Genomic DNA, 27,991 nt, shown 5'->3' with positions numbered 1-27,991 from the left:
CTCGGAAAATGTCAATGAACAAAAGGAAAACACGCTGCTTGCGGTACTGCGTTAACCGAGCGGTTAATGCCGGAAAATAAATTGTTTACCTGCATGCATTTACCGCGAAGGAAAACTACCGAATAATGGAACGAATGCTAGGATTCACTGATGCGAAAACGCACAGAAAACGTCGAATTTTCCGTAGGCAAAACGCGGGTAAACGTTAGTAAATTGTCATGTTTTCCGTGAATTCAACTTTTGTTTTCCGTAGGGTGAACGCTAGTTTTTTTGCCGTGTTGAAATATCTAGTTAGTTTAAAATAAGTTAGTTTGTTAGTTAGTCAGTTCAGTATGATTTAGTTATTCGGTTATATTTAGAATGTAGTTATAATCTGAATGAATTCAAATTCCCAAGTTATTTACTGCATAACCGTACAAAGGTTTGTTCGCTATATCGTGAATCTCAGGGCCCTTGTATTCCTTTCTTTATGGGATCAAAATAAATTTTCCGTTCAAATGTAAGTTGCCGTCTCCCGTATAGGAAGAGTAGTCTGGCTTTGCAAATTCTACATTCCTCGTTTTCCAAATTTCTGTTGATTTCAACTTTTGTTACCGCTTTTGCTACATGACACGCCAGTCAGTTTTTGAGAAAAGGTTCCATTCCATCCCATTTGATTGTTCCTTCAAGAATGTGTGACTTGTCGGGGATGTCACGCAGTGGACATGGGACGGTTTGTGAGAAATCATGGGTTTCGGGCAGGCGGTTTTTCTGGTTATCTCCCCTTCTCCCTTCCCCGCGCTTTGTCACTCGTACCAAATCTCTACCCGTCCAATATGGCGACCGAATATTCATCGCGCTGAATCTAGCACTTGAAAACAAAAACTATCGCATGCAAGCGAGCTAAAGGCTGTCAGAATAATTTCTGTGTACTGGATTAGTTAATTCTCTCTGCCATCCCTTCGAAAAGATTTTTCTCCGGTAATTCTAGATCCTTGTGATTTTTCTTTTTCATTCTTTCCAGAATCATGCAAACTATCATTGATCTGCTGTGAAACGCATGCGCATACACTTGGGTCTCTCTTGCGTTATACCTGGAATAACTGTAATATTGAGCGCCAATAAACGATGCAGATGCTATACAAGCATTATGGAAACAGTCACAGGAATTTTCTCATAACTCGATCACTGCCCATATCCAGTGGAGCCATGAGAAGATCTCGAACTTAATCAAAGGACTCCCTATGCATGTTTTATTCGATGTGTAGACGCTTCAACTTAAACAAGATTAACTGATATGAATAATAAGAATGGGAAAATTTGTTATGTAACGCAACTTTGAAAATACTCATGGAAAATTTTTATTTTAATTATCAATATGAAGCAGTTGGGACTTAATGACAAAATTTTTTTTTTTTCTGAAAAACAATTAAAGATGAACTTCAGTTATGAGGTTTTCTGAACAACAACTCTCGATCAGGCCTGTAGGCTCCTCGAATTTTCAATTTTCGTGAATAGCACTTGTTTGTTTTAATAAAAATAAAATAGTGTTTGCGGCGGTGACATTATAAGTTTCGTTTTATGTCTTCCGTAAGATTCAGATTCATCAACGATTTGCTGATGAAAAGTTTGTCGGTTGCAAACTAGGGAGAAATAAGACTTAAGACGAAGAAGATTTGCATGGAAAAACTTGAGCAATGTTTAACGGTACAAACTTGCAAGTTGAAGGATGCATCATTTGGCAAAAAGTACACTAAATTATAGGATCTCAAAAAGTAGCCTATTCTTTCGAAAATTGTCTTCATAGAGACTTAAGGCTCCCATATTTACTGTTGCTGGGCAACCTGACGGATAAGGTGACAAGCACTAGCAAAATTTAGCGACATTACGACGGTGTGGGCCAACTGAATGAGAAAAAAAAAAGATTAGGCAGATTTTAAACGCAGATAAGTGGAGGCATAGAATATGCTCATCTGATAGGTAGACCATGAGTTCAAATGCGATGTTTACCATCATCACGCGTATGTAGTTGCATAAAACAACCTTCCACGTAGAGTTTTATAATTCAATAATTGTTGATGCACAATAAAGCGAAAGGAATATCTATAGAGGTTTCAAAGGCCTTTTTAAAACTATTCATTTCATATCCAAAAGTTTTATTCTGGACAAGTTGATTTTATTGTGGTAGATATTGTCGTCTAAACCAGTTTTTTTAAGAAAAGATGCGGAAAATTCTGGTTTAAAAATTGTTATAAGCAATCGTTGGGTTGAGGCATTTGACAGTGCATTCTCCATATATCGGTGGGGAAATGTACGACTTCTCGTCAAGAGAAAGTTTTTCCTTTTTTTCTTTCCTCGTGAAAATTGTTTAGGGCAGTATTGAACATTCATAGTTTGGTTGTTCTCCAATCCTCCTTTTTTGGTGTCGCCACAAGCTACAACTGATTTCTGGCCAGACCGCCCGTGTGGACAGCGATCGAAAGTGTCGAGCGCGCTCACGAAATTCTCTCTTGCTACAAGTTAAAAGACGTACTTAGTCATTTCACAAACAAAATATGGAAACTTCACTTGGAATCAGAGGAGAACCTTCTCTTCGACTTTAATTTGCATATCAAAAGCTCACTAATTTGGAGAAAGAATACTTAAACTGCAGGTGCAATCGGGCTGAAAAAAACTCTCAGCGAGAGCGACACTTAACAAAAGAATATGCCTCATTGAGGCTATGATCTCTAAAATTTTGTTCTAAAATTTCTCAGGAAATTTGGTCAGAATGCCACAGAGACATCAATTTGAATATCTAGGCTTTTTTATGCGCTTTAATTTTCACAGTTTAACTGAAAATTTCTTTTCTCGTTTGATGCTGCTTATAATTACTAAAACAGGTACACGACGATTCCCTAAGGATACATACATACATACATACATGTGTTAATTGCCACTCCCCATGGGGGATTTTCAGAGCCAATTCCCACCCAGCAACCATCCCAGGGGAGGACAGCCATCACACAGTAATCTCGTGCATGGGAAATTATGTCTCCTACCCCTAACACTCCAGGAGACGGGACCTCCATTTATTAGTTCCTATCTGAGAAGACTAGAGTATCTAAACATTTTTGACGTTATAGAAAGGTAGCATATTCTTCTCACTGCACTTGTTTTAAGATCTTTAGTGCTGGTCCGGATAGAGAATGAAAGTTGGAAATAACTGCCTGAGGAGAATAGTAGCCAAGTTTACTGTTTCAGCACACATTAATTAATCTCACAGCGTCTCTGTGACGGGTGACGAAACATCCTTCATATATCACGACCACATGTGATTGGCTAACGCGTTTCTAGGAAGTGTAACCTTAATTGGTGGTACAGCTCAGTCAACAAACTGCTGTTAAGCTCTTCGGTTTGCTCACCAGCTCCAAAACATTCAAAGGATTTCTTTTCAGCTTGTTTTTCGCGGACATGGGAGTTTTTCTCCTCTTGTTCCCTATCTCTGTGGTTCTTTCTCTCGGACAATTTCAGTCCTGCCCAGATGGTATGTTTTTAAGTTGGCATTTTTTGAAAAGAAACCTTTATTATTCTGCTCTTAATTGTTCAGCTAAGCGATATATCAAAGGAAAAAAAAGGAAACGCATATTTTCGAGGACTAAAATTCTCGTATAAAGAGGCCTAAGTAACAAAATGGCTAGTGAAACTCATCGTCCATTTTAGTGTGCTGTTATCTTCTGTTCATTCAAAACTATTCTAGATTATTTTTCACAATTTGTGAAATGTGCTTACAAAGTTTTTTAGTTATAACCGAACAACATCCGCAATTACTGAATTATTTTCAGACACTCATAAAGGTCCACTAAAATTTTATCAAGGTCATCTAAAATTAATGAATATATTTTCACAAATCCTTTATTTTAATGCTTGCACAAACTGAAGGAAGAGCCTAAAGTTAGCCCGGCACTCAAGGAAATAAGAATTGATATATCAACTAGCCAGTTGGAGAGGATATTTTTTTTTAAGTCGAAGAATTGCCTTCCTTTTTTTTACATTCTCCTGTAGAATAAGAGTCTCTCTTGGGGTAGTTAGTTATTCGCTGGTTTCATATTTAGTTGACATAATTTGTTTTTAATTACAGAAAATTTTCGTAGTAAAAATTTATACACCTCGAAAACATATTGCCGACAGGTGTTAAACATATACCAAAACGAGTGTCTTGTAATTTTTAGAACTCGGCATTCGAGGCATATTATCTTCGTCATAGCAGCCTTCCTGTGTTATGTACATACAGAATTACGCAATTTTTGGAAGCGTAATGAGTAAGTTTTTTCAAAGCTAATAAAAACAGCGAGAAAGTTGTTGAAATGCAGGCAGAGTAATTATGTTTCCAATAATGCAAAAGGAATGCTGACTGCGAATGAGCGAGAACATCAAAACTTCTCACTCGACAGGTGGCTAATAGATAGATGATATGAATGTCTAACCATGAACATACTGAAATTAGTTTTATTTAGCAACTCTTTATTAGTGCATTTTCATAATTCAATCAAAATTTATGCACAATGAAGCGATGGGGAGATTTTAATCTTCAATAGCGGTTTCCGAGGGTTTTTATCAAATCTTCATGGACAGGTTTTATCTAAACCAAGTTTATTCGATATGAATAATGAGAACAACAAAACAGAACAAAAACAAAATAAATATCACAATCCAAAATTAAGAATTTGTTCGTGCTTGGCCCATGCATTTCATAAAATGGATGTACTGCAGCAGGAAGTTTTCAGAGCACGTGGGTAGCATAAGAGTTAAATGAAGTGAGACCAAGAGATATTCCAAGACCAAAAATTTTCACAAGGAAGTGCTAAATTTTCTACTTGGAAGCGAAAACCGAACGAATTTCCCGCAGTCACAACACCTGCGAAATGCATTTAGCATGCTTGAATAAGTTTTTGCTAGAATTTACGACGAGAATTTGTTTGTGTTGAAAATTGTAAGCTTTTAAGACAAGTAACCGATTCAACAACACTCAAATATTTCGTACTATTTTAAAGAAGGGTAAGAGAGCTCAGATTTCTTGCTACGGCCATAAACCGTCCTGCGTTTAGGGATAACATAACGCCAACTCCAAAGCTATTTTCGTCTATTCACAGAGCTTAAAAATCATTGTTTTTTATGCAAATATCTACTTTCGTTGAGCTTCGAAAGATGTACAGTGTACCTCAATCGGAGAAAGAGAGCTTGGCTAAGCTAGACGGGAACTTACCAAATGAAGTGAACTGCACACGTCGTGTTATGTATACAAGGCCATGCCTGCGTAAAGATGTCCATCAGGGTGGCTCATTAGAAGCTAAGCAGGATTTGCACTCGCGCGTTATCATAGTAACTTTAAAGATAGGTGAGGAAAATGTGATTTGAAATATTGGGCACAAGTTGGGAGTTCGTGCTTGAAATTTCTTGCCTCTTTCATCATTGAACATTAATGGAAGTTATTGAGTTCTCTGGGCACAAATTATCTTTGGGGTTTGGGCTCGTCAAGGTACACTTTGCAATTTTCGGTATCATTTTTATCAACTGTAAAGCTAGTTGTTTCAGGTGTCCGGCAGAAAGTAGTTGCAAGGAAATACAAAGACAGATATACTTTGTTTGATGTAAGCTGGGGCAACAGAGGTCAAAAGAAAGGAAAGAAAAGACTTATCTGGCTTTTGGAGGTCATACAATCCTTTTCTAGAGATCTTTTGGGCTCGAAAAAAAATATATATTTTTAATTTGATCTTGGTATCTTAACGAATATGTGTAAATAGGTGACTTAGCTTTATGGATTCTGTGCCTAATAAAGTATCTATCTATCTATCTATCTATCTATCTATCTATCAGTATAAGTACCAAGCGCTTGGAAGGCGAGTTTAACAACAACTGAGACCTTTAGAATTGATGACCCATGTCGCTATTTAACTTTCAATAATCTGTATTTTAAGATCAATGCCGTATATTAGCCTTTCCATCGACTCTGTTCTTCGTTGGAGAACGTCTTATTAACCACACCATCGAAAACATCAGTGTGATTGACAGAGATACATGTGAATATCGTTGCTACTTGGACTATAACTGCGTCAGTGTTAACTTTTATTTTGGAGAAAATGGAGCAGAAATACACAACTGTGAACTGAATAACTCAACAGCTAAAGAGTATGAGGAGGATCTGGTAAAAGCAGTGAACTATGTTTATCACGGAACTAAGGTACATGGACGAGCTGTTAATTAAATGTCAATTGCACCTCTCTCTGTTTAGGTCATTCATGAGAGCTGAGGGGTACTTTCATCCATTACTTCTTATTTTTACATAATTTTAACCGCGTGCTAGCGTCGTTACGGATCTTTTGTAAATAAGCAGTCACTCAAAACAAAAATCCTCTCAGTGCCTTGAGGACACCTAACTCTATTAACAGTAGCAAGTAATTTGTCGTATTCATTTTAGAAACCATGCTCACCAGCTTTGAGTAAACAATTGATCAATCTCTTTTTTCTAACAAAGACAATTACAACCTTGCTTCTAATAAGAAAATTCTTGTGAGTAAAGGTAAGTGTAATGGTCATTTTAAGGTATATCTGCAAAAGGCAGTTTTATTCCATCGGTTTCGAAGTTTAAAAACAATCGAAATAATTAGATCCATCAAATGGCTCAGAAGATGCTCACCACTATGGACATAATGACAGAGTTGAGCTACGACAGGAGTTACTAAGTGCCGTTCTTAGGAACGTCACTCTACTCTTTAAATCCTGTCCAAAGACGCCCCTACTCGATTTATTTTTCGCGCTCAAGTTCTCGGCGAAATGTAGGAGAAGGCTGTGAAGATAGTGGACAACTACTTGTGACATGCTTTTTTTTTCTTTTAAGAATTTTTGCCATGGATCACCATGCCAAAACAACGGCACTTGCCAGTCGGGATTTACAAAAAAACCATATCGATGTTTGTGTGCGTCTGGATTTACTGGCCACGATTGTGAAGAGGGTAAGACTTAAAATGATAAAAATCAACTTTGTAACTGATTAAAACACAGTGGTCCATTTCTTCGGATGGTTTAAGATTCAAAATCGGCTGTACTTATTTCACGTGTTAAATGTGACTTAGTGGAGGAAAAGGAGGGCAGGGGCGCAATTTCATTATCTTTTTCTTTTTCGAATATCTGGGTATGGTGTCTTGTTTAGAGTGAACAGGAATGAACTAAAGCCAGCCCCATTGGTTATAAAATCCGTTTTCTTTTTTAAAGACCGTCCTCTCCTTTTCAAGTTGCAGTCTCACGTGCATTCATGTATTATTCTGTAGATATCTCTCAGTGCAGTCGTTTGACATCTGTAAGAGCTCAAGCCACCTCCATTAGGACCAACCTATTTGAGGCATTCAGTGGAAAAGTAAAGCAATGGATTTAAACTCTCCTATTCGCAGAACCACCACTTTTCACTCGCTAGCTTCGTCACACGCATCTAATGACAAATAGCAAAACTCTTTACATTAGTTCCCCTCTTGCGACCTTAATTCTTAAGTATTTTGGTGAAAGATCAGTCGATTCTATTTCAGACATGAACGAGTGTGCTATGATTACTCACAACTGCAGCAATAAAAATGCCACTTGTAAAAATACCAAAGGATTATTCAAGTGCATTTGTAATCCTGATATCAGCGGGGATATTGACAATTACCCAAGTAATGAGCATTGTTCAGAGCATGATGGCTAGTCCAAAACTAACCTATGGTAGAAAAAAACGTTTCCTAATCCTAAATATGAGGTAATTCGACTATCATATTTAGGATAATAAGCCCTTTTCCCGTCAGCACTGGATTAACATGCGGCAGAAGCGATTTTCCTTTGTAAATTAGCAACTCCCCTTCTCCATCGCCTCCTTGTTTTGATAATAACAATCATGGGTACGGTTCGTTTATTCAAATTCAGACAGCGATGAGTGTGCTACAAGAACCCACAGCTGCAGCAAGAACACCAACTGCACAAACACCAAGGGATCTTACAACTGCTCTTGTAATCCTGGATTCAGCTGGGATATAGACAAGTGCACAGGTATTTATTTCTAATAAGCATTGATCAGAGCATGATGCCTACTCCTAACTAGCCTATGGTAGAAATACGCGTTTCAAAATCCTAATTATAAGCATCAGGTTTCAAATATTAAGCCTTTCTCCCTGCGGAACTGGATTAACATGCGGCAGAGTCGGTTTTCCATTGCAAATTAGCAACTCCCCTCCCCCACCCACCTCCTTGCTTTGAAGATAACACTCATTGTTATGGTCACATGATTTCATTTCAGACATCGACGAGTGTGATCAAAAAACCCACAAGTGCAGCAAGAACGCCAACTGTACAAATACCGAGGGATTTTACAACTGTTCTTGTATTCCTGGATTCAGCGGGGATGGACATCAATGCCAAGGTATAAACTAGCAGAGCATGATCTTGTTAAACAGATATAGTTCCATATGTTTTCATTTCTGCTTAAGAAGGACCCTGAACGATATAAACAGAACTACTCGATGCATAATAATAGCATTTTAGCTGCAAACGTAAGTACTGAGTACCTGACATGACATAATATAAGATACGTACATTTATGTCTTCTTCTTTGAGGTTAGAATGAGTTTGAGCCACACTCCATTGTTAAGGTAAAGTCTGTTCACGAGCCAATTGGTTCATCAGAGCAGCACTTAACTCCGGCGTCCATAGCATGAAACGACCAGGAGTATTTCTACTCCCCCATGAATGGGATGCAAGGCTATCCCATAAAGTTCTTCCCCCCCCCCCTCCCGTATCAAATTCGCCGGTACCCATTTAAACACCTGGGTGAAGAAAGGCACCATGAGAGTCAGAGTCGAGCACACTAAATATGAAGCCACCACACCTCTGACATTAAGTGTAAGGTTAAAAGCTTCTTTTCTTTAGAGCACACTCAGAGTGGAAGCCCAATTTCGATACCTTCGTCGTTGTTTTTCTTTAATACTGTAATTGATGAGGGCTGATGATTTAATTTCAGACATCGACGAGTGTTCTCAAAACAGCCACAACTGCAGCAATATAACTGCCACTTGTAACAATACTAAGGGATCATTCAAGTGCTCTTGTAAACCAGGATTCAGTGGTGACGGAAACAAATGCACAGGTTCCGAATAGTATTCATAACATAACGCTTTGTCATATCGTCCCATAAAAACTTGTAGAAATACCTGAGACAAGTACAATCAAGATGATGCTATTATATTGGAGCACTTCCTCCTCCCTTTTATCTCTGGAACCTCAGTGTATGAGTATGGTCCGTTGATTCCATTTCAGACATTGATGACTGTCTTAGCGATACCCATAGCTGCAGTTAGGACGTTGCCACTTGCAAAAATATCGAGGGATCGCTCCTCTGCTCGTAATTTTTTTGTTTGTCACGACACTAAACACAACTGTTGCTTTATTTCAGACATCGACGAGTGCGCCGAAAATATCCACAATTGTAGCAAGGACAACGCCACTTGTTCTAATAGCAAGGGAACGTTCAACTGCTCATGTAATCCTGGTTTCAGAGGTGATGGATATAACTGCACAGGTATTTCATATTATCATTCGATAGATTTTTCCCCCATATTCATTGGCCGGAAGCCCACCACGTGACCTGCAAATAAATGCCTACAAATGATGGTCTGCTCATTCGTAATACCGTCTAACTCCGTTATTGCTGCAAATAATATTCTGCCAATGCGTAATAGTAACCACGCTCTTGTGGTCGCTCTTGTGGTCACTCTTGTGTGAAATGGCGGATCGCGATCGCTTCCCCGAGCTTTTTTTTGCGGATTTCAAATCCTTGAGGTCTGTGAACTTGTTCCTGGAAGTTTCAGCCATTTGAAGGCATACATTTTGTTAATTAACAGTTGACTGTACTTACAATTTAAAGTGCACCGAATAAATTATTTAGCTGAGAAGGAAACCGTCTAATTTCTGGCAGCAGTGCGCGCTTGCCGCTTCCCCCAAAAAATTGACAAGAAACTTGCTTGACGCTTCCCCCAAAAAAATGAAAACAAACTCGGTGATCGAATGATAAAACAATTACTGAACTCGGTTATCGCAAAATATCGTGATTTGTCAGTGTCTCGCAGATCAATTATTTGCCGCAGCCTTCGGCTTCGGCAAATAATTGATCCGCTCGCCACGGGAAAATCACGATATTTTTTGCTCAACCTCGTTCAATAATTGTTAATTGTTAAGAGCGCGAGATTTTGAGCACGTAAACTTGGCAACCTCCCTGCAAAAGGCGATAAACCTGGCGGAGATTTGATGACGGTGTACTCAAAGAAGAAAAGGTGCCCACCTTTCCTTAACTCGCCTCAAATCTTCCCGCAAGCGAAGAAACGCAGGTTTATAAGAAATTAATTTACGAAGGAAGGAGCGGGAGACAAAATTTTGAAAAAAACAAAAGTTCGGCAGACGGATAACCTGGCATGAAGAAGTGAGGATAAAAACCACCAATGTACATACTGGGCATCAACCGGTGAATGCACAAAAACTCCACAATATATGCTGCGCAATTGCTTCAAAAGTTGCAACGCCTGTCTAGGTAGGCATCAGTAAATATTCAGAAAGTCAAATAAACTTTAACAGTTTAGAATTGGGTGAGAATACATCCATCTGCGAATTTATATGGACCAATGAGCATTCACTGATGTTTCAGTTACAGTTTTATCTTTTAAAAAAATATTAGCTTTGTAACCAATGTGCCGGTTCAGCATCAGATTTGAGTCATTTGTGTAAAGATATCAAATCAAAAATACCTTTTGCATTGAACAGAGTATACCATGCCTTAATGGAATAGTTTCGGTTGAGTTTAACTGCAACTTTATCTGCGTTTCCTCTCCCCCGGGAGAGCATGGGACGTCGAGCAACGCGAGCCTGCGAGAGGTCTGCTAATGGGTACCTGAAATGGAATGGTTTAAAGGAAGTACATGTTATGTCTTTTTCTCAAGAGTTAGAGTGCCTTTTAGCCACCCGTCACGGAAGTGAGGTTAATTTTCTTTAACTAAGAGAACCCTATGGTTTTTAAATTGGAAGCCTAATTTCGATACCCTCCTTTTTTTTTTTACTCTTTATTGTTGTGACTGATGTACTGATAAGGGCTTCTGATTTAACTTCAGACATTGACGAGTGTTCTCAAAACATTCACAACTGCAGCAACATAACCGCCACTTGCTCTAATACCGTGGGAGCATTCAAGTGTGTTTGTAAACCAGGATTTATTGGTGACGGACACAACTGCATAGGTACGTACTAAACTGTGTTCAGAACATGTCTGAGCGAAAAATCTACAAACCTGCCCGAAACAAAGTCAATATGCATGGCAATCTGATATCATTTAGGGCATGATCAGTCTGCGTTATTGGTGAAGCGTGAGGTCAAGATCACTGGATATTGGCCGAGTTCTTTTGACAAGAGAACGAAGCTTATATATATCCAGCCATCATTATAGAACAGGCCTGGTCAAAAAGTGATTTACTATATTGCAAAGACATTTCGCTTTATAAAGAATTAAGAATGCCATGTTCACTTTGAGAGCCAGAAAAGAAAGCCAAATGTGTTTTTAGCGATGTAAACTCAAGAGCCGTTTTTGTTTTCTTTAATTGACTGTCGTCTGCCATTTTTTGCGTCTCCATCACCGACATTGTCCAGGAATCAAGAACTTATGCTTGAGATCAAAGCGAGCTATTCCGCGTGGGCAGGATGGGCCCATCTTGCCTGCTTCGATAGCCAAGCAGAACGATGCTAGCGATGTTATAGTTATACGTTACTGATCAGGGCGTGAGATGAAGACTGTAGGATATGGCTGAGTTCTTTCTGCGCTTTTGTGGACCAAGACGAAGTTGAGTACTACAAAGAAACAAACTCGGAAAGTGAGGCTAAATGAGCCCTCCTGAACAACAAGCTCAGTCAACAAAATATTCCTTATTTAGAAAAATATTTCGCTTTATTTAGAATTAAAGATGACTTCTTTATTTCGAGAGCCAGAAAAAAAGGAACTATGTTTGCTGCACAATATTTTAACGACAGTCGGTCATGTTTCCTTTGTTTTGAATGTCATCTGTCGCTCTTCGTGTCTCCACCACCAACATTGTCCAACGACTACGATTACACAAAATGTTTTTCTTGCGCGGGATCAAAACGGACTATCCCGAGCGGGCAAGATGGGTTCAAAATTTATAACGATTATCCCACCTAAGATAATTACTATTCTCCCTGTAGAACTGGATTAACAGGTGGTTGAATCGGTTTTGCATTTGACAGTAGCCTATCACTCCCGTACCCTCCTTTTCATCCACGAAAATGATCAAGAGAGCGTTCCTTTACTTCCATTTCAGACATAGACGAGTGTCTTCAAAACCACAATTGTAGTGAGAACGCCAACTGTTCAAATACCAAGGGATCTCACAACTGCTCTTGCTATCCTGGATTCAGCGGGAATGGAAATGAATGCGAAGGTAAAATCCTGCAGAACACTATGTTTTTAAATAGATAAAATTCCATTGGTAGTCTTTCTCGTAAGAACGCTCCTAAACGATGCATAGCTTTTCGGATGTAAACTCATGTACTAAGTAAATCTTATGGCTTTGACAGAAAGAGTTTGAGCCAGCCTGCATTAAGAGTGAGGTTAGGGGTCCCTTTTTGTTAAGAGCACCCTGTGTTTTTTTCAGTTTGGAAAGCCAGTTTTCAGCTCACTTCCAATGTTATTCTTTATCAGCATAGTTAATATAGACTACTCAGTTACAATGAATATATGAAGTTCAAGACTACTCAGTTATTTCATTTCAGACATTGACGAGTGTTCTCAAAACAGCCACAACTGCAGCTATAAAACTGCCACTTGCAACAATTCCGAGGGATCATTCAAGTGCATTTGTAAAACAGGATTCAGTGGTGATGGGCACAACTGCACAGGTGCCATACAGTGATGCTTTGTCGTATCAGCGCGAAAAGTCTATAGAACTAGCCGAAACAAAGGCAACATCAATGGTAACCTAATATCGTTCGGAAGGTGATGATCGTATATTGGGACAATTTCTCCTCCCTTTCATCCCTACAGCCTCAGTACATGAGTATGATCTGTTGATTCCATTTCAGACATCGATGAGTGTGTTAACAATACCCATAACTGCAGCAAGGGCAGCGCCTCTTGTACAAACATTGAGGGGTCATTCAACTGCTCTTGCAATCCTGGATTCACTGGAGATGGATATACTTGCCAAGGTAAGATCATAATGATGTCTTATCATTCAACAAGTAAATTTCCTCGTTTCTGGTAGCTGCCCTGAGCGGGCGCCCAAGCACCAGTCGAATATTTGCTTACCGAATGATATAAATCAGCGCTAAATAGCCATTCTTGTACACTCTTGTATGCACCTTTTCGAATGTTTCCATTCAATCCTCGCGTGCTACAAGAAGTGATCCGAGACTCGTATCTCACAAGCTTGCTTACATGATTAAATTAAAAGAGCGTGAGCCGCACTCTTTTGGCTCAAATGGAGGGCTAAGATATTATTGACGAGTGTTCTCAAAACAGCCACAACTGCAGCAATAAAACTGCCACTTGTAACAACTATATATATATATATATATATATATAGCTATATATATATATATATATATATATATATATTAGATATAGCTCTTTGGCATACAAAGCTTTGCTTTCATGTCCAAATTGAGCACTCTATCTAGGATGAGTCATTGCCGTTGCAATTGCGCATGCTCGCTGGTTTACTCTAGTTTGAGCACTCTGGCATGGCTTAGACGATACCACAAAGGTTGGGTCGTTTGGGGTGACCGTCTCGGTTCTCCCCCATCCTAGCATTAGCACTGCACTGATGAGGCCCAGAAGGCCGAAACAGTACTGTCTGCAGTTATATATATATATATGTTATATATATATGTTATATATATATATATATATATATATATATATATATATATATATAACTTGTTATATATATATAACAAGTTAAAAGGCCTCGAGCCAACAGTGACGCCGCGCCAGAAGTATCCAAAGGGATTCACAGTCCAAACCTCGATAAATAGTAGGAAAAATATCGTAGTACACGAGGACGGACAACTTCGAGCTAAGAAAGACACATACTCAAATAAAAAGTCTAAGACAGTTTAATAAAAAACGTTTCGGTCCGAGACCTTCATCAGTTGTAATATAATAATTTACAAATTCCTTAAATAGATTTATATAGGTCGTGATGACACATATAAACAAACACAGTAATTACTACGCGAAAAATTATCACAATAAAAAGAAATGGAAAAATTGTCGAATCCACTGAAATGTTAAGGAACCAGCGTTGACTTGAAAGGCGAGAATTGTACTGAAATTCCCAATCAACGCTGAGAATGGGACCTTTGATGCCCGCCCAATTTTTAAAAATTCTCCGCATTAATTATAGTTTATTCCTTTTTTGGAGTGAAATTCCTGGCGCTTATTCAAGCCGAAGGGTGCCAGAGAGAACAACTGTGCGCTCCAATATGCTTCTTTGGTAATTAAAAGTTTCTCGATGTTACTTGAATTGTTTACTGTCGCCTGCACTTGATCAATGCATTGGAATGAGGAATCGCTTAAATCATGTGGTGTTTTGTTAAAATGTACCGCTACTTCACAGATCTTTTTCTTAGTCACTAAGTTTGAGGATAAAGTTAGAAAATAATGAGGAATTATGAAAAAGCAGATGGATTTTCAAGAGAGTGTTTTGAAGGTAACGTTTCTTTGAAATTTGCTGCCAGTTTCCTGTTGTCTGTTATCATCATTGTCCCCCAAAATTAGTATACTCGTTGAACACACGCTTTTTGATGAATTTGGATTCCTTGGTTGAAATTTCAATTGCCAGAAAAACGTTAAATCGATGCCGAAAGTAATCGAGTTCGCTGAATCGAGCGTTCGATTTGGTTCTATTAGTAATGTCAGGATTTACCTCAATTTTAAGCTCATTATCACGTCTTGCTTTCTCTTTTAGATGCTCTCGAAAATACAAGGCCGTATAGCAGGATTAGAAGAAAAAATCGCCGCAGGTTTTTCATAACTAGAAGAGCGCCTTGAGGGACTCAAGAGAAAAAAAGTTAATCTATTCTCTTTGGTGAGTTGCACAGTAATTTTTCTGCTTCTGTATACGTACTATTGCTCAAGTTACACTTCGGTTGTTTGTTCTTTGCATAAACTTAAGCCCAATATGCTACGAGTAAATTGCAGTCAACTGCTTAACTCGTATAATATTATCCAAACCGAGACACATAATTATCACCTGACTTAAACTGAACGGGTTGCTATTTCTTTGCCTTTGTAGTTAAATGTCACTATCAGCTCAGGTTGCGTGAATGAAAGAGTCGCAGACGAAACCGACAGCGAAGACCTTGCCACCATCAACATCGATACCTTAAATACACTTTGCGAAGAGAACCAACCAGAGACTAGCCTGCACCTCCCTTCTGCGCGTTGCAGTCGCCCTGCACAGCACAGAACGTTGGCGAGGAGCTTATAGGCACCTGCGTGACTCCCACCAAAATAAAGCTCGTCCAGCAGACACTGGGAAGAGAAAATCAGCGGCACTTATGCGCACTTAAGCTTCTTCCATTTTTTTTTTCAGCAAGGAAGAACTTGCGACAAGTAACACGGACGGTTCCCATGACAAAAAATGTCTAGACAACAACAAACTTAATTCTTTAAAAGTATTATTGTTTACCAGTTTTCCAGTTAGTTGTAGCGAGGAAAAAGATAAAGCGTGGAGAGGAATCAAGGGAAAAATAAATTGTAAATGCCGAGCTGCGAAGCGTTTAGTCAAAAACAACGTTTGTGAACGTCCATTGTAATTTTATTGACGCTTAGGAAAACTTCAGCGTTTACATTGCATTTTGTGTTTTTAGGGCTTTGGTTAGTAATGGTTCTTTTGTGGAGTTTTAATGAGCCGCGGACTCGCATTTTGCCTCTGCTTTCTGTAGCGCGCTTAAATGAAGCTAATCGCTTTTTACTACGGACTATTCTCTCAACATTGATATAAATTTTACTCATATACGTCTGGTGGAATCTGAGTTAAGCTTAATAAGTTAATATATTTCCCCGTGCTGACAAACTGGCCGCTCGCGCGAAAAAAGAGATTTCTGGCGAAGGAATTTGCTCACGTACTCTATTGAGAAGGAATTTTACGTACTCTATTGAGATTGGGAGCACGCCTTACAGATACTGAATTTGATTGCGCGGCTCCCAGAGCTTGCAAAGTTTTCTCAAAACATTGCAGTAAATAAATTAGTCAAAAGTAAGAAATTCTTGAAATTACGGCTGTTTCCTTGATGAGATTTACCGATCAAATTTGCTAGTCCGGACTAAATAAAATTTCAAAAACAAGGTGTCAGTCTTGTTCAGTTGGTCACAAATTTACTGTGTTTGGTGGCCCCTAAAAGAGCCGTTGTTTGATAGATTGCTCGAAGAATAGCAGTCACAAAAGTGTCGATTTTACTTTCTCCTCCAATTCATCTAGTCCCTTCAGCATGTTCTCGACACTTTCAACAACAGAACGATAATTCTCCATAACAGAAGACAAATCTTGTCTTTCTGGTAAAGCTGCAGCTGTCTCTTGCAGATTGATTTCAGTTTCCTTTAGTACCTCCAATAAATCGAGGCGTTCATCGCAGATGTAATTTAGGATTTCACGCTCTCGATCCATGCTGGCATGAACTCTGGAAACGAAGGTTTTTTTCGCGAGCGCTCAAAAATAACCGCTGTACAATGCGTCAGTCAGTTAAGTGTGCAATCTCCTCCTACAATTTGTTTGTCGCTCACGTTTGCCGCCGTCTATAAATAGCCATTTAGTCCTTTAGCCTAAGTACTCCCCTAGAGATTACACTTTGCTTCGGTGTTTCAGGGCTTATACTATTTTGCGCAACGAAACGAAACGAAACGAAATTGTACTATTTTGCGAAACGAAACGAAACGAAACGAAATTTTGCGAAATGGCGTTTTTTCGCCTTTATTTAGCAAATATGTCCTCTTCGTCCGAAACAAAATGTTTTCACTGATAAAATGATCAATATTTCTAAGAGCCTGCTCACCTCTCATTTTATTGACCATAGTAGAACTCGTCTCGCAAAGTAGTAATTTTGACAGAATTATTATTTTGCGAAATGGCGTTTTTTCGCTGTAATTCGCCAAATATGTCCTCTTCGTCCGAGAAAAAATGTTTTCACCAATAAAATGATCAATGTTTCTAAGAGCCTGGTCACCTCTCATTGTATTGACCATAACAGAACTCGTTTCGCAAAGTAGTAATTTTGATAGAACTACTATTTTGCGAAATGGCGTTTTTTCGCCTTTATTTAGCAAATATGTCCTCTTTGTCCGAAACAAAATGTTTCCACCAATAAAATGATCAATATTTCTAAGAGCCTGGTCACCTCTCATTGTATTGACCATAACAGAACTCGTTTCGCAAAGTAGTAATTTTGACAGAATTACTATTTTGCGAAATGGCGTTTTTTCGCTTTTATTTAGGAAATATGTCCTCCTCGTTCGGACGAAGAGGACTTCTACTATTTTGCGAAACGAAACGAAACGAAATTTTGCAAAATTACCTTTTTTCGCCTTTATTTAGCAAATATGCCCTCCTCGTCCGAAATATGTCCTCTTTGTCCGAAACAAAATGTTTCCACCAATAAAATGATCAATATTTCTAAGAGCCTGGTCACCTCTGGTCACCTTAAAACGTATTTTCCTAGCAGTTTGACCAAACATCGAGCGTTAATTGAGTTCAACTGGAATTGCCAGTCACGCATGTGGCTTGTTGGTCAGCTATAAAATCGAGTTGCGGCAACCATAAATAGAACAGAACAAAATACAAGGAATACAGAGCAGAATAGAAAAAAGAATTATAACAACAATAAACAGTAAACTCCGAGCCAATAAAGAGCAATCGAGAACAAAAACAAGTAGTTGTCTTTCATTTTGTTTCGGGCAAAGAGGACATATTTGCTAAATACAGGTGAAAAAAACGCCATTTCGCAAAATAGTAATTCTGTCAAAATTACTACTTTGCGAAACGAGTTTCTATTATGGTCAATAAATTGAGAGGTGACCAGGCTCTTAGAAAGATTGATCATTTTATTAGTGGACATATTTTGTTTCGGACGAAGAGGACATATTTGCTAAATATAGGCGAAAAAACGCCATTTCGCAAAATAGTAATTCTTTCAAAATTACTACTTTGCGAAACGAGTTTTATTTTGGTCAATAAAATGAGAGGTGACCAGGCTCTTAGAAATATTGATCATTTTATTAGTGGACACATTTTTTTTCGAACGAGGACATATTTGCTAAATAAAAGCGAAAAAACGCCATTTCGCAAAATAGTAATTCTGTCAAAATTACTACTTTGCGAAACGAGTTCTGTTATGGTCAATAAAATGGGAGGTGACCAGGCTCTTAGAAATATTGATCATTTTATTGGTGGAAACATTTTGTCTCGGACGAAGAGGACATATTTGCTATATAGAGGCGAAAAAACGCCATTTCGCAAAATAGTAATTCTGTCAAAATTACTCCTTTGCGAAACGAGTTCTGTTATGGTCAATACAATGAGAGGTGACCAGGCTCTTAGAAATATTGATCATTTTATTGGTGGAAACATTTTGTTTCGGACGAAGAGGACATATTTGCTAAATAAAGGCGAAAAAACGCCATTTCGCAAAATTTCGCTTCGTTTCGTCTCGTTTCGCAAAATAGTATAAGCCGTGTTTCAGGCTTGTTTTTATTTCATGTAAGAAAGCAACTGCTTCATTTACGCGAAAGGTCACGTCCAAAACCATCTCTTCAATGAAGCGCCAAGATGTTATGATACGGGAAACAAAGAAAACAATTAGTAACATAAGTCGCACCTTCCATTAAAATGCCGCCAGTAAACAGCAGCACTGATAAACTATTCGCACGCGTCAAGTAAAAATAGCTCTTGGAAATGAATTTTAATTATTATTACTATTATTATTTTGTTTTACGGGGAAGGGGGAGGTTCTAACACAGCCAGCACGACAATAGCGAAATGTCACTACTGTAAAGTGGTTCATTGTTAGCACTGTTTAATTTTTCGCGCAAGGGGACTTGGCGCGAAATTTAGATACCGCGAAGTCGGAGTCAAAATTTCCACGTTTCCTTTTCCGGCTGCGAACAGCAGTTTCCTCGTTGACCCTGGCGATAGCTTCTGCTGGAACATTGCACTGCACGAGATCATGAACATTGCTTGGATCGGATAAACCCGGGACACTTGGCGACGGCAAAGGTGCCTTTTTTAACCATGATACAAGGGAATACAGGGCGAGACTGATACATAGTGTATGTAATGGCATACGTGATGGCATATGTAATGGCATCACTACTCTCAACTCTTTCACACATCTTTGAAAGCCTTGGAAAAATTACAACAATGAAACAGAAGGTTGACGCACCCGCGAAATTAAAACACCGCTAAAAACGCTGAAACTTTGAATGCGCGAAATTAAACCACCGCTAAATTTAACCATTCTACAGTAAGTTCCAATAACTCTTCTAGAGATTATACTTTGCTTCGGTGTTTCGTGCTTGTTTTTATTTTGTGTAAGAAGGCAACTATTTCATTTACATCTCAAAGCATCGCATTTAGTCGAAAACATCGATACGAGAAGAGCGTACACTTTCTCACTTTAGTAACCTGTCAAAAGGCAACGTCCAAAAACATTATTATCTTCAATGAAGCGCTGGGGTGTTATAAAACGTGTCGGGGGTGGAAGTGGAATATTTGGATCTCATTTATTCATTATTCCTTTCATTTTTTTCGAGGTTATTCATTATTCATTTTTAAATTTTTCTCGTTATTCATTATTCTGTATTCGAGTTTTTCAGGCAGTTTCTAATTCGCCTTATTGTGAAATAGATGATTTCACTTCAATTAAAATATGAATTTAAAACCGTCAGCGTCATGTTCAATCTAATTACCGTATTTATTTACTTAACTCCAGCCTGAGGTTTATTTAGATATCAGCCTTATAGGCGTGGCATTTATTTTTACATACTGTACACTGAACAAAAATGTACACTAAACATCTACACTAGAGGGACTTTAAGCAGTGACGACGGAAAGCTCTTACGATGGCGTTCGACATATACCTTTTTCGATAGTCCTATTTACTTTGCGCAAATTATTGGTAGATATCTAAGCATCATAATGTTTGATATTCTTATTTTCGTTCATCGGATTGAGTCTTTCGTCTCTATAACGTAACCTAAAAAACACTGGAATTTTAATTGATAACGTATTTAAGATCAAAACAGCATAGTTATTCAACAATATAATAGCGCGAATTCTTCGTAGATTTGGTGGTAAATACCCGAGAACCACATTTTACTGATTCTTTCCGATGTGGAAATATTGTCACTCAACTTTCTCAAAATTACATTAAGCTTTTAAAAATAACACAACGAAAGAAATAACTTTGAGATCCTAGAATACTTATATCAATGAATACGTGTGTTGCGTTAAGCAAAGTGTTAACTGAATTTAGGCTCAAACATGTTGCAGTGCGTCCAGATCTCGTATTACAAGCTACACGTCTGGGATGGTCATCCCTGGATGCGGAAGCAACCTCGCTTTCTCTACTTTCCTCGTCGGACTCGATGTCACTGTTGTTTCCACTTTTAAGAATACTTTCAATTCTATCAACTTCTTGCGAAAGTTGATAGCATTTTGAATCATTTTGGTTAGAGGTGATAGCGACACAAACACGGTCTACAATGGAATAGGGCGAATTTTTGTGGTCTTCGTACGCTTCTTTGAACAGGAACATGTCCTCAGTTTCGCTATTGTCCAGCCACATAATATCCATTACATTTTCGATAAACTGCAGTTCATTTGCAGTTCTGTCCTTAACTAAGAGATCCTTTAGAAGGAGAGCCAAGAAAAAACCCCATTTCTCCCTTCGTCGACCGTGTTTCACAGCGACAACTTCTCCTGCTTTCAACAAAATTTCACAATGAAGGACGGACTGCTGACAAAGTACTTGTTGAGTGTCACCCTGTAACAGAGAACTTGTTGCAACATTTGACCCAGGCTCACGCTGTTGCAACGAGAACGATATTGCATACGGCAACTGACCAGTATCTTCTTTGCTTTTGTCTCTGACAGTATGTTGTCGAACACTCTTCCCGAAAGATGAAGCGAATTCCCTTAACTCGTTTGTGTCGCTAAGGGATAGTTTCTCCATTTGATCTTCGATTAGGGATATGGATGGCTTGGGAGGAGGAGGAGAATCCAATTCTTTGTCCGGATAATAGCTTTTGGGCCCGGTGAAGTAGTGGAAATGCCCACGATACATTCTCTTCTCCAGTTCCCTTACACAGGCTGTGCGTCTAATTCCGTACTCGAGTTGAGTAGGCATGGGATCCTCTTGTCTCATGAGCGAAAAAAAATTTTCAACCATAAGGGTGACCAGCGCAGACAATCGAATTTGTGCTGGAAGGTCTTCAGCACCTAACTCGGAGAGAAAATTTTGCAGTCGCGTTAGGCTGCCATGCATCATCTCCATTGATCTCCTTGTTGTGTATGACAACACTTGGTCGGGACCTTGAGTTGCTGTTCGACTGGTCCTCCGCCTGGTTTGTTCGCCCCACATCATTAAGAATTCCACTAGTTTGCCCAATAAAGAGATTGCCTCACGAAATGAAAATCTCGCGGCTCCCCTATAACAGTTTTATCAAGGGCTCAGCGTTTGTAACAAGTCGGATCGACTTATTTCTACTGTCACAAATAAATAAGGAACATCCTATGCTTCCAATACCGTGAGGAGAGTGGAACTTTGCTGAAGAGACAACGCCATCTTCATTGCCTGATTCGTTACGCTTTCCAGAAAAAATGTTCAACGGCCACATTTGTGTCTATCTGAGAGATTTTAAGAATGGTATGATTCCCACATGATACGAAAAGACATTTGTCTGCAAGGCATATTCCAGGTGGAGTTGAGATCATGGGGTGAAGTAATGGTAGACAACAGAGTTCCCCGATTAGCATGTACGACACAAATACCCGGTTCATTTGTGTCTGCGTTAGCAATAAACAATCGTTCTTGGTAAAAGACGAGTGCCACTGGAGCAACCCTGATGTTGGTTGCAGCTGCTGGATATAGTTTCCGAAGTCTTCCACTGCATTGAGTTGTGAGCTTAACATCTGTTATCTTGAATGCTTTTACTTGTTTTGTGTCACCGACATAAAAGTCCGGGTAATCTTGCATAATTCTACGACCTCAGCAAACAGAAAACGACCTAACCAAGTGAATGCTACACGTTGATGTCAGGGCAGGGGTAGAGGTGATCGTGTATTTTCCTGTGAGGGGGAGATCATTTTCCTCTTCTTCTGATTCGCTTGTACTGACTTCTAGCGTGTGAGCAGTTTTCTTTCTCGTTACCAGCATTGCAACGTCAAGGACCCTTATGGACGCATTTCCAGAATCACACACAAAGAGAAGGTTGTGCAGTAAATGGTTTGAACCCGGGGGTAACATGTGAAGGTGTAGTCTGATCGTCCGGGTGAGTGTAGTCCTGAGAAGGACTGTTGTCGGTGGCAGTGACTGACGTTTCGACAACCTGTGCGGAAGTCATCATCAGAGTCAAGTGAGTGATTGTTGTCAGTAGAATGTTCTTATTCCAGTTCGTGTGAAATGATCGGTTGGTTTTGCCGTGATGTTATTGGCTGTAAGACTCAAGTGACGTAAGTCGTTCGTGATTGGTCTGTTTCGGTCTGTCGGTAAAGCTAGGTTGCTCTTTTTCGGTCGTTTGTGATGTTTATGTCGTGAATGAGTCGTTTGTATGGGGCGGGTAGTTGTTGACATCTGTTTAGGGGAGTCTGTTCTAAGTTAGTAAACCAGCTTTCCAGAGTCAGTCGTTGAAAATAGTCAGTGCTGTAGGTTAGGCATTGCGCAGAGTCCCAGTCAATGTTGTGGTTGGTAAGTCGATGGTGTTCAGCAATGTGATTGCTGACATCACCTTTCCTCGTCGCCCGTCTGTGTTCAGTCAGTCTTGTTGTGAGGTTTCTGCCAGTCTCACCGATGTAGGAGGCTTGGCAGTCGGAACAATTGATCTTATAAATCGTTCCCTGTCTGTTCCTCGGTTCGTCTTTGTCTTTAACGTTGGTTAGTAACTGACGTAGTGTGGTGATGGGTTTGTGGGCGACGCGGATATTGAAGGGTAGTAAGATGCGCGAGATGTTTTCAGACATACCTTTTATGTACGGTATGGTTGCTGTAGTCGTAGGGGTTGCGGTGTCGTTTGTTTCGGTAGTGGTAGTGGGTCGGTGAGTGTTTCGTCGGATGAAGTCGTTGTTGTAGTTGTTCTTCGTAAAAACACGGTGAAGGTATTTGTTCTCGTTCACCTTCACCGTGTTTTTACGAAGAACAACTACAACAACGACTTCATCCGACGAAACACTCACCGACCCACTACCACTACCGAAACAAACGACACCGCAACCCCTACGACTACAGCAACCATACCGTACATAAAAGGTATGTCTGAAAACATCTCGCGCATCTTACTACCCTTCAATATCCGCGTCGCCCACAAACCCATCACCACACTACGTCAGTTACTAACCAACGTTAAAGACAAAGACGAACCGAGGAACAGACAGGGAACGATTTATAAGATCAATTGTTCCGACTGCCAAGCCTCCTACATCGGTGAGACTGGCAGAAACCTCACAACAAGACTGACTGAACACAGACGGGCGACGAGGAAAGGTGATGTCAGCAATCACATTGCTGAACACCATCGACTTACCAACCACAACATTGACTGGGACTCTGCGCAATGCCTAACCTACAGCACTGACTATTTTCAACGACTGACTCTGGAAAGCTGGTTTACTAACTTAGAACAGACTCCCCTAAACAGATGTCAACAACTACCCGCCCCATACAAACGACTCATTCACGACATAAACATCACAAACGACCGAAAAAGAACAACCTAGCTTTACCGACAGACCGAAACAGACCAATCACGAACGACTTACGTCACTTGAGTCTTACAGCCAATAACATCACGGCAAAACCAACCGATCATTTCACACGAACTGGAATAAGAACATTCTACTGACAACAATCACTCACTTGACTCTGATGATGACTTCCGCACAGGTTGTCGAAACGTCAGTCACTGCCACCGACAACAGTCCTTCTCAGGACTACACTCACCCGGACGATCAGACTACACCTTCACAAAGAGAAGGTTGTTGTAAACACAAAGGCCTGATGGCTCTAAAAACAGGCTCTTTTTTTCCGTCGCGGCACCCTGGCTGGCTCACTCCTGCAATTGATGTCAGCGTAGCAGGACAATGAAGGTCACACATCATTATCTGGTGAACTTGATGGTCACTAAAGAAGACAGTCCCAGTTTCATGGTGCATAGCTGTGTCCACAGGGCAAACCACAGTACCCGGCCTGTTTTGTCTCCAAAAGGTGTAAATTTCTGGGACAATCGTTACAACTACGTCTTCCTTTGGCAGCGCTTTCTGAACTTCAGGTGAAAAGACCTCGAGGGCTGTTTCCACTGACATTCTTTCCTTATTCTTTAGTGCCTTCAGACTTACTGCCTTTTTCACTGGGGAAGACACGCGGGTGTTGCTGTCTCTTCTAACTGCTAAGATGATCCTCAGATTAACTAGTCTATTATCCAGGAATAGCCAACACCAAAAGACCGAGGAGCGTACAGATTTTACATTGTGTGGGGGATCTGGCAGTGGTAACTGAAAGGTCTCTGGGAAAAGGTTTCCATAAAAGCTTTTTGACGGGACTCGCAATCTGAGCACCAACCAAGTTGCAAAAGTCTAAAACAGGTTTGTTTTTTTTGTTTTTCATGGCAATCTGTGCATGTTCTTGCGGCTGGATGCCATTCTTTAAATCCCGCCTTAAGACATTTCAAACAAAGGCGTTTACTGCTCCAGCAGTCATGGCATTTTTATGAGCAGTCATTAACCTTCTTTTCAAGAAGACATCCTTCGCATACGTCAATGACACGTAGCCTTTGATGCAATTCTTCCACAACTTGCCATCCGCCATGTGAGCCTCCATAAAACACCGCAACTGGCCGAGAAACTCTGTCATCCATTGAGGTTAGGTGGACTTCCAGGGCCTGGGTATTAAATTTGCACGTCTTCAGGTATGTTGTTATTTCCGTGTCGGAATTTCCCAATAATTCTTTGACTTCCTCTGACATCATCACAGGTGGATCTAGAAGCCCAATAACGCCATTCACTTGCGGAGAAAACTGAAGGCATGGTTTAATAGCCATCGCATCACTTGCTGTAGCAATCAGGTAACCAACTACGCCCTGCCTTTTTAGACTTATTGCGTTCATTCATTTCAACGAGAAGAACATTTGATACACACCATTAATTCGAACGCCATTCGTTATATGTGACATCGAGTTCATTTTTGAAAGAGTTCGCGGAGAAAGACCCGCAAAATTATGACTTTGAATCCACTCATCCGGTGACAAGCTCACTTCTCCGAGATGGCCAAGCCCATGACCACCAATACCATTCAAAAAGTGGGTCGCTCCCTTGCCGTGTAAAAACTGATTAGAGTGCAACCAGGACGTTAAAGCGGGAAACTCCTGGGGAAAAGCTTGCGAAACGGTAGAGTAACAGCTTAATGCTCTAGAACAAAATGCATTCACCTCCTCGTAAAAGATATGCGTCCTCGGCAGAAGTCCAGATTTAGTTAGATACCAAAACATTAACACTATTTTATCAACATCAAGTAAATTAATATCATATCGCACTAGTCAATCTTGCAGATTCTCTCGCTCAGAACTTGCTCCATGCGATTGTTCTCCATCGCTTTCTTCTTTTTCACTCTGACCAATCAGCGTCAGAAGTAGCCTTATGTCCGATGCAGGATTTTTCTTTGATGCATGACAGGATTTCACGTGTGTGTCAAAGTTCTGTTGATTGAATTCTTTACATGAAATTACCTTTCTACGGTGATCATACTTGCAAGTGATTGTTGTATTGTTAAACACGTCGGCATTGGTGCCATGTTTATTAAGAAAACGTGCTCGAGACGTTTTTAAATGCTGTTCTTCAGTTAGAGTGTTCTTTGGTTTTGACTTTCCTTTATGAGAAGAGTCAGCATGTAAACTTTCGGACAATGCCTTTGTAGAAGAAGCCTGTATGGCAGTTACTTCAATATGGACCTTAAAACTTTCTTCATTCTTGTAAAGCTTCTCTTCGAGAAAAACCCGGCAAACGTCTGGATTAGATGAGTTTGTAAAGAAATATCGTAAACACGATCGTAAATCCATGTCATTCACGATTGGCATTAGATGGTAGCCATCAAAGTATTGGAGTATGTAGGTATTCCTTGACTCAAATAGGGCCTTGATCTCTTTTAAAGCATCGTCTAGCGTATAGGTTGCTATGCTATCCTTACTTACCCACCATTGGCGCATTTGTTCCGGTGGATAAGTGCTAGGAGGATTAGGCGGTGGCAAAGGAGGTTGTCGAAATAGCGTAACACCAATCTCATTTCCAGTATCAAGACAGAACGCTTTGTCAGACTTTGGAAATGTCATGTTCATCATCGTGCCTGTGAAGATCATGTTAAATTGTCATTAATTTTGTAACCTGCCACTCTCGTTAAATATTTTTTTTGTACAAATGCTCTGAATATCTCAACAAAACGTGCCTTAAATTGGATTTGATATTTTTTTCAGTGCAACAAGCAATGTCTAATAATATCATCGAATGAATATCTACTTGTACAGAAATACAAAAATGTATATACTGGAACAATGAGTCCCAATACAATGAATACAATATTGAACGCCGAATACAATGTATACGCATGAAACTTCAGTAAAAGGACGATCTGTCGTCCTGACACAACCGAGGAAAAAACATCAGAAGGGTACGTTAATTTGACCGTAGGGAGTCTTTATTCAGTTTTCATTTAATTCCAAGAACTAGCACATACTTATGGTTGGCCCACAAAACTATATTGTGCTACGGAAACATGTACACATAAAAGTCTTACTTTCTCCAGCTTGACTGACTTGAAACGATTTTTCACGAACTGGTTTGTAGTACTCAGTTAGCTTGAACCTAAGAGAATATATATACAGATAAATTAAATAAATAATACTCCACTGAAAACTCGATCATAACAGGTAGCAGGGGAGGGTGTAGTGGCGAGAGCACTCATGTTCCACCGATATGTCCCGGGTTCGACTCCCGAACCCGGCGTCAATGTGGGTTGAGTTTGTCGTTAGTTCTCCCCCTTCTCCAACAGGTGTTTCTGCGAGTTATACGGTTTTCCCTCCTGTCATAAAATCAGCACTTCAAAAAATCCTTTCGAAAACGAAATCAATACAAATGTAGTTCTTTTTACAGCACAACCATAAAACTCAACTGTAAAGCCTAAATCATAAAGCCATATGCAACAATACCGTCACTGGACAAAACAATTTAGGATCGGGCTATGTATGATAGTAACTTTTAAACATACTTTACCCTTTTTCCATTAAAAATGGCAACATCAATGACAAGAAAATTTTACAAATGGGAATTTATGGTGTTCACATTAAGACCATAAACTAAAGGCGGAAAAGTACGCGCGACCAACAGGCTTTCGCGCCAAATATTCGCCATGCTTGTGCAATGTTTTACATTTTTCATTTATTAGTTTATCAATTAATCCCCTTTGAAATGGGAGATTTAAAACAATCCTTTCTACAAACAGAAGCGCAGTTCTAATGGATTTGTCCCATACACAGAGGAAAAAGTATATAGAAAACGTTATCCGCGACAAGAAAAAAAGGTTCTTTAAAACGTTAAAGCTAGTTGAGCGGTAAGCGGTGCATTTGCTAGAAACAGTCAAAGTACCACCAAAGGATCGAAAAGGCTCATTTTATTACGACATGTACAGTTAAGGGATGAAC

At 39.6% G+C, this 27,991-nt stretch overlaps 2 protein-coding genes across 3 annotated transcripts; one reads left to right on the top strand and one right to left on the bottom strand.

Annotated features, from left to right (window-relative positions):
• The first annotated feature begins 3,363 nt into the window (after positions 1-3,363).
• LOC111342946 (uncharacterized) lies at positions 3,364-15,758 on the top strand. 2 transcript variants are annotated; one of them, XM_088748751.1, is made up of 13 exons: positions 3,364-3,505; positions 5,937-6,199; positions 6,857-6,971; positions 7,912-8,034; positions 8,282-8,404; positions 9,002-9,127; positions 9,434-9,559; positions 11,139-11,264; positions 12,357-12,476; positions 12,808-12,933; positions 13,117-13,242; positions 15,006-15,125; positions 15,333-15,758. In XM_088748751.1, the coding sequence occupies exons 1-12, from the start codon at positions 3,433-3,435 to the stop codon at positions 15,086-15,088; spliced, it is 1,530 nt and encodes a 509-aa protein (XP_088604877.1). In that variant the 5' UTR covers positions 3,364-3,432; the 3' UTR covers positions 15,089-15,125; positions 15,333-15,758. The 2 variants fall into 2 exon arrangements, 1 of the variants encoding a protein (XP_088604877.1); XR_015996649.1 differs by lacking the exon at positions 15,333-15,758 and having other exon boundaries at positions 12,808-13,030; positions 15,006-15,019.
• Positions 15,759-20,454: 4,696 nt separating this feature from the next.
• LOC111342947 (uncharacterized) lies at positions 20,455-21,699 on the bottom strand. Its single transcript, XM_088749351.1, has one exon. The coding sequence runs from the start codon at positions 21,673-21,675 to the stop codon at positions 20,455-20,457; it is 1,221 nt and encodes a 406-aa protein (XP_088605477.1). The 5' UTR covers positions 21,676-21,699.
• Between the last annotated feature and the right edge of the window lie 6,292 nt (positions 21,700-27,991).

This window comes from Stylophora pistillata, chromosome 2 (assembly GCF_964205215.1).
Source record: "Stylophora pistillata chromosome 2, jaStyPist1.2, whole genome shotgun sequence".
Lineage (NCBI taxonomy): Eukaryota > Metazoa > Cnidaria > Anthozoa > Scleractinia > Pocilloporidae > Stylophora > Stylophora pistillata.
Note: the sequence above shows the minus strand (reverse complement) of the source record. Positions and strands in the feature narration are given on the sequence as shown.

Coding starts and splice junctions, on each gene's coding strand:
- LOC111342946 (XM_088748751.1), top strand. CDS start 3,433: ATGGGAGTTTTTCTCCTCTTGTTCCCTATCTCTGTGGTTCTTTCTCTC. Junction 11,265..12,356: donor TGACGGACACAACTGCATAG/GTACGTACTAAA, acceptor CTTCCATTTCAG/ACATAGACGAGTGTCTTCAA. Junction 12,477..12,807: donor GAATGGAAATGAATGCGAAG/GTAAAATCCTGC, acceptor ATTTCATTTCAG/ACATTGACGAGTGTTCTCAA.
- LOC111342947 (XM_088749351.1), bottom strand. CDS start 21,675: ATGATGTGGGGCGAACAAACCAGGCGGAGGACCAGTCGAACAGCAACT.